The sequence below is a fragment of the Electrona antarctica genome (genome assembly GCF_951216825.1).
Source record: "Electrona antarctica genome assembly, chromosome: 4".
Taxonomy (NCBI): domain Eukaryota; kingdom Metazoa; phylum Chordata; class Actinopteri; order Myctophiformes; family Myctophidae; genus Electrona; species Electrona antarctica.
The window spans coordinates 1,579,025-1,586,392 of NC_136809.1; the positions used below are offsets into that span (position 1 = coordinate 1,579,025).

Genomic DNA, 7,368 nt, shown 5'->3' on the forward strand with positions numbered 1-7,368 from the left:
CTGGTCTCTATACCGCCTCCCCCTGGCCAGCCGGGGCGCCTGATGGAGGGGGAAGGAACTGGTCTCTATACTGCCTCCCCCTGGCCAGCCGGGGCGCCTGATGGAGGGGGAAGGAACTGGTCTCTATACCGCCTCCCCCTGGCCAGCCGGGGTGCCTGATGGAGGGGGAAGGAACTGGTCTCTATACCGCCTCCCCCTGGCCAGCCGGGGTGCCTGATGGAGGGGGAAGGAACTGGTCTCTATACTGCCTACCCCTGGCCAGCCGGGGTGCCTGATGGAGGGGAAAGGAACTGGTCTCTATACCGCCTCCCCCTGGCCACCCGGGGTGCCTGATGGAGGGGAAAGGAACTGGTCTCTATACCGCCTCCCCCTGGCCAGCCGGGGTGCCTGATGGAGGGGGAAGGAACTGGTCTCTAAACTGCCTCCCCCTGGCCAGCCGGGGCGCCTGATGGAGGGGAAAGGAACTGGTCTCTATACTGCCTCCCCCTGGCCAGCCGGGGTGCCTGATGGAGGGGAAAGGAACTGGTCTCTATACCGCCTCCCCCTGGCCACCCGGGGTGCCTGATGGAGGGGAAAGGAACTGGTCTCTATACCGCCTCCCCCTGGCCAGCCGGGGTGCCTGATGGAGGGGAAAGGAACTGGTCTCTATACTGCCTCCCCCTGGCCAGCCGGGGCGCCTGATGGAGGGGAAAGGAACTGGTCTCTATACTGCCTCCCCCTGGCCAGCCGGGGTGCCTGATGGAGGGGAAAGGAACTGGTCTCTATACCGCCTCCCCCTGGCCAGCCGGGGCGCCTGATGGAGGGGAAAGGAACTGGTCTCTATACCGCCTCCCCCTGGCCAGCCGGGGCGCCTGATGGAGGGGGAAGGAACTGGTCTCTATACTGCCTACCCCTGGCCAGCCGGGGCGCCTGATGGAGGGGGAAGGAACTGGTCTCTATACTGCCTCCCCCTGGCCACCCGGGGCGCCTGATGGAGGGGGAAGGAACTGGTCTCTATACTGCCTCCCCCTGGCCACCCGGGGCACCTGATGGAGGGGGAAGGAACTGGTCTCTATACTGCCTCCCCCTGGCCACCCGGGGCACCTGATGGAGGGGGAAGGAACTGGTCTCTATACTGCCTCCCCCTGGCCACCCGGGGCGCCTGATGGAGGGGGAAGGAACTGGTCGGAATAACTTGTTCCTTCCACGCGTTACGTCCGGCCGGGGAAACTCTCCCCCTGTCAGGTGAAAAGAAGCAGCTTGGACTCCTCATGCATAGAAGGAAGCATGAGGTCAGTCCGCTGCCCCCCCAGGTTGGCAGAGGAAGTGTAGCGCCCATTATTACATTAGATAATTGACATTGGGTGAATAAATGGGTTACAAAAAATCGTGGAATAAAAATTATAGAAGTTTAAACAACAACAACAAATGAACCCATGTCCCGTAGTACCTTCTTCCACCACTCTGACCCCTCCTAGTGCTGTTTGACCTTTGACCTGGATGTCTGTCTCCCTCACTGTCTCACAGAGGTCAGAGGTCACTCCATCCGACTCCTCCTCTTCCTCCTCCTTATCCTTCTTCACCTCCTTCTTCACCTCCTTCTTCACCTCCTTCGTCCCGCTGATGGCCTCCTCCTGGTTCTAGGGTGATGGCCGTTAGGGTTAGGTTAGGGTTAGGTTAGGGTTCTAGGGTGATGGCCGTTAGGGTTAGGTTAGGGTTCTAGGGTGATGGCCGTTGACCGTTAATTATCACACAGATAACCCTAACCCTAACCCTCCTCCTGGTTCTAGGGTGATGGCCGTTAGGGTTAGGGTTAGGTTAGGGTTCTAGGGTGATGGCCGTTAGGGTTAGGTTAGGGTTCTAGGGTGATGGCCGTTAGGGTTAGGTTAGGGTTCTAGGGTGATGGCCGTTGACCGTTAATTATCACACAGATAGGGTTCTAGGGTGATGGCCGTTGACCGTTAATTATCACACAGATAATTGTGACTAACGAAGTAAACACCTTCAACGAGTATTTCTCCTAACTTGTCCTAACGAGCTAATTAAAGTGCCTTGCCAAATAACAAATAAACGGTGACAGTCTTCATCATCTTCATCATCATCATCATCAGTGTCAGAGAGGTCAAATAATAATATTAACAATAATAATAATACTAACAATAACAATAATACTACTACTACTACTACTACTAATAATAATACCTCATCATCGTCGTCAGTGTCAGAGATGTTGTAGAAGCGTTTGAGGTCGTCTGACGACGTGTGGTTGATTGGACGTCCTCGCTTGTCCACCGTGTACTTCACCTGGAAACACGCACGCACAAACACACACACACACACGCACGCATGCACACACACGCACAGAGTCACTTGACAGATTGAAATCAGTGAACAGTGGTGGCAATTTTATTGTCTATGACTGCCCTCTGCTGATGGAAAACTGTCACAACATGTGGACCCAGTAAAACAAAGATTTGTAAATAAATGGTAAATGGTGCATTTATATAGCGCTTTTATACAAGGTGCTTTACATAGATCACACACACACACACACACACACACACACACACACACACACACACACACACACACACACACACACACACACACACACACACACACACACACACACACACACACACACACACACACACACACACACACACACACACACACACACACACACACACACCATCGGTGGGTGAACAACATGACCTTGTGGGTGTGGCCTATACCTTGAAGCGTTTGTCGGTGAACATGGACTTGAAGCGCTTGTCGATCTTGATCTTGCGCTCCTTCTCGGGCATCTCCCAGAAGCGAGGGTCTCTCTTCACCTTCAGGAAGCGGTCGTCCGCTCCGCTCGCCTTGTTGTCGTTGGACGACATGATGGAGATATCTGACGTTCTGCTGAAACATAGAGGCATGTTCAACACATGATGGAGATATCTGACGTTCTGCTGAAACATAGAGGCATGTTCAACACATGATGGAGATATCTGACGTTCTGCTGAAACATAGAGGCATGTTCAACACATGATGGAGATATCTGACGTTCTGCTGAAACATAGAGGCATGTTCAACACATGATGGAGATATCTGACGTTCTGCTGAAACATAGAGGCTTGTTAAAACATGATGGAGATATCTGATATGTTGTTCCAGGGACCCCCCTGAAGCAAAGATATGAGTTAAAAACCTTCGCTCTGAAATAATACATATTCAAAGATTTGCGCCACATTTTCCCGATTTTTCAAAAAGAAAATAGGGTAATACGGTATTTTTCAACAGCTAAAGTATAACATGATGATTATTATGTTATAGGCCTACTCTAGCTATTGAAAAATAGCAGATCTACCAGCTCGTAGCGCGGCACTGTAGGTCTGCTATTTTTGAAGAATCGTGAAAATGTGGCACAAACCTTTGAATGTATTCTTTCAGAAGGAACATTTTAATATCCTTGTAATTACAGCTAAACATTGCTCTCAAAAAGGTTTGAGCAAGACAAAGCAGTAACCCCGAAAATGGATTATATTTGATCAACTCACATCCTTGTTTTCCGACAGTGCTGCAGCTGGCCAGACAGCCAGCGCGAATTTATGGAATATTATTTTTTTTGTGTTTTGGGTCAATTTTATTAATTATCTCCCGACAACGACCACCTAGCCAGATATTATCCCTTACTTAACTTAACGTAAATATGTAAATATTTCCCCTCACAGTCCCGCCCCCTTTCAGAAGGACGAGGGACCCAGAATTCCCCATTCATTTTTCCCATAGACATTTCATAAAGTATTTATTTAACCCATTTAGGCCCGACGTCGAAATTTAAAAAAGTGTCTTCTAAATCCTGACAGTTTTCTGAAATACCTCATGTTTATGTGGTTTATGTTTATGTTTATCAGTGGTGCTCAATATTTCATGTCAAGGACCCCCAAAAATTATATGTAATCGGCCGCCGACCTCCATCTGAAAATATGTTGTTCCAGGGACCCCCTCAGAAGCAAAGATTTGAGTTAAAATGTCTGTAATAATATATATTCAAAGATTTGAGGCACATTGTCACGATTTTTCAAAATTAGCAGACCTACAACCTCATAGTGCGGCACTCGGTGCCGCGCTATGAGCTTGTAGATCTGCTATTTTTCAATAGCTAAAGTATAACATAATGCTTTAAAACACCAAATGGGGTTCCCGCCCAAAATGGGTTAAAGACGTCATCATGTTATCTCTCCTAATGGTACCGACATCATGTTATCTCTCCTAATGGTACCGACATCATGTTATCTCTCCTAATGGTACCAACATCATGTTATCTCTCCTAATGGTACCAACATCATGTTATCTCTCCTAATGGTACCAACATCATGTTATCTCTCCTAATGGTACCGACATCATGTTATCTCTCCTAATGGTACCGACATCATGTTATCTCTCCTAATGGTACCGACATCATGTTATCTCTCCTAATGGTACCGACATCGTGTTATCTCTCCTAATGGTACCGACATCATGTTATCTCTCCTAATGGTACCGACATCATGTTCTCTCTCCTAATGGTACCGACATCATGTTATCTCTCCTAATGGTACCAACATCATGTTCTCTCCTAATGGTACCGACATCATGTTATCTCTCCTAATGGTACCGACATCATGTTATCTCTCCTAATGGTACCAACACCATGTTATCTCTCCTAATGGTACCGACATCATGTTATCTCTCCTAATGGTACCGACATCATGTTATCTCTCCTAATGGTACCAACATCATGTTCTCTCTCCTAATGGTACCGACATCATGTTCTCTCTCCTAATGATACCAACATCATGTTATCTCTCCTAATGGTACCGACATCATGTTCTCTCTCCTAATGGTACCGACATCATGTTCTCTCTCCTAATGGTACCGACATCATGTTATCTCTCCTAATGGTACCGACATCATGTTCTCTCTCCTAATGGTACCGACATCATGTTATCTCTCCTAATGGTACCGACATCATGTTATCTCTCCTAAATGGTACCAACACCATGTTATCTCTCCTAATGGTACCGACATCATGTTATCTCTCCTAATGGTACCAACACCATGTTATCTCTCCTAATGGTACCAACACCATGTTATCTCTCCTAATGGTACCAACATCATGTTATCTCTCCTAATGGTACCAACATCATGTTCTCTCCTAATGGTACCGACACCATGTTATCTCTCCTAATGGTACCGACATCATGTTATCTCTCCTAATGGTACCGACATCATGTTATCTCTCCTAATGGTACCGACATCATGTTATCTCTCCTAAATGGTACCAACACCATGTTATCTCTCCTAATGGTACCAACACCATGTTATCTCTCCTAATGGTACCAACACCATGTTATCTCTCCTAATGGTACCAACACCATGTTATCTCTCCTAATGGTACCAACATCATGTTATCTCTCCTAATGGTACCAACATCATGTTATCTCTCCTAATGGTACCGACATATCGAACTGGCGACCTTCCGGTATCAAGACCGCTCCGCAATCCGTTCGGCCACCGCTGCCACAAATGGTACCAACATCAATAATGAAATAATTACTATATTTACCCAGGGTATCTGGGCTAAGCTCAAGAACTTGTTTCCAGCCAGGCCCTGCTCATAGAACATTTCATCGTAGTGGTTCAATGCCTTGTTCAAGGGCACTTCAGCGGTGGTAATTTTAACGTGTCGGACCGCTGATTCGAACTGGCGACCTTCCGGTATCAAGACCGCTCCGCAATCCGTTCGGCCACCGCTGCCACATACGACATGGATTTGTGGTCCGGGGACAACTAGTGGTCCTTGACGGGGTTCCAGGTGGTCCCCCAGCTAACCTAACTATACCTCTTTAAACACAGATAAACTAGTGGTCCTTGACGGGGTTCCAGGTGGTCCCCCAGCTAACCTAACTATACCTCTTTAAACACAGATAAACACCAGGCAGCATCACGCCGGTTCACAACATGCACTACAGCAGCATCGAGGTTAGCTTTAGCATGGCGATGCTAACCATGTAAACACAGTGCTAAACAGAGTCATTGGAGCTGGAGCAGCGTGGTTGTCATGACAACCACGCACACACACATGTAAACACACGTGTCGTTGACATGTTGTCTCGTTAACATGTATGTAGAACATGTTTATAAAGCATTATTAATGCTACTTTACCTCCAGAGACACTCCTGCTGTCTGCAGGGAGGAAGGAACACACGTGTGTGTTTACCCAGCATGCAGCGGGACTCACTGCGTCACGTGGTGTAGGTTATCGACAGGAAGTGGACCAAATAAAGGGGGTCAATTCCCTTTACGGATCGCACGTCCGGTCCCGGAGCGGATACGGAAACAGTACGTTTCACACCCAATGTGTGTGTATGTGGAAGTGCACCGGATGCTGCAGGGCGGGCTCTGCACCGGATGTGTGCTACCCAGGAGTAAACAGAAACCCCGTCGGTGTTGCCATGTCTGCTGATTATAAGCGACTTGGGGCTTGTTTTTCTATAAAGTTGCTTGTTTTTATGGTCTTTGTTTATAAAGTGTAATTGTTTATTTGGTCTTTTTTCTAAAGTGTAGTTGTTTATTTGGTCTTGTTTCTAAAGTGTAGTTGTTTATTTGGTCTTGTTTCTAAAGTGTAGTTGTTTATTTGGTCTTGTTTCTAAAGTGTAGTTGTTTATTTGGTCTTGTTTCTAAAGTGTAGTTGTTTATTTGGTCTTGTCTCTAAAGTGTAGTTGTTTATTTGGTCTCGTTTCTAAAGTGTAGTTGTTTATTTGGTCTTGTTTCTAAAGTGTAGTTGTTTATTTGGTCTTGTTTCTAAAGTGTAGTTGTTTATTTGGTCTTGTTTCTAAAGTGTAGTGTTTATTTGGTCTTGTTTCTAAAGTGTAGTGTTTATTTGGTCTTGTTTCTAAAGTGTAGTTGTTTATTTGGTCTTGTTTCTAAAGTGTAGTTGTATTTGGTCTTGTTTCTAAAGTGTAGTTGTTTATTTGGTCTTGTTTCTAAAGTGTAGTTGTTTATTTGGTCTTGTCTCTAAAGTGTAGTTGTTTATTTGGTCTTGTGATAATGTATACGTATGTCTGTTGTTATGTATGTTGTACTGTTTGTAATGTCTTTGAGAGCTTTTATTGATCTGCTGTAAAACGAAGTGCCCAGTTTGGGACATATGAATAAACTTGGCCTTGACCTTGACCTTGTTTCTAAAGTGTAGTTGTTTATTTGGTCTTGTTTCTAAAGTGTAGTTGTTTATTTGGTCTTGTTTCTAAAGTGTAGTTGTTTATTTGGTCTTTTTTCTAAAGTGTAGTTGTTTATTTGTTTCCTATAATGTTATTTAAACCAGTGTTTCCGCCAGCTGGTGGCAGCAGTGAGTTCCT

At 46.1% G+C, this 7,368-nt stretch overlaps 1 protein-coding gene across 1 annotated transcript in view; it reads right to left on the reverse strand.

Annotated features, from left to right (window-relative positions):
- The window catches only part of esf1 (ESF1, nucleolar pre-rRNA processing protein, homolog), a 49,224-nt gene extending 42,976 nt beyond the window's left edge, over window positions 1-6,248 (reverse strand). Inside the window, exons 1-4 of the mRNA XM_079499543.1 lie at window positions 6,176-6,248; window positions 2,715-2,883; window positions 2,182-2,283; window positions 1,430-1,619 (exon numbers count right to left, since the gene is read on the reverse strand). Of these exons, the coding sequence (XP_079355669.1) occupies window positions 1,430-1,619; window positions 2,182-2,283; window positions 2,715-2,883; window positions 6,176-6,237 (523 nt within the window). The 5' untranslated portion in view covers window positions 6,238-6,248. The remainder of the gene's footprint in view (window positions 1-1,429; window positions 1,620-2,181; window positions 2,284-2,714; window positions 2,884-6,175) is intronic.
- Between the last annotated feature and the right edge of the window lie 1,120 nt (window positions 6,249-7,368).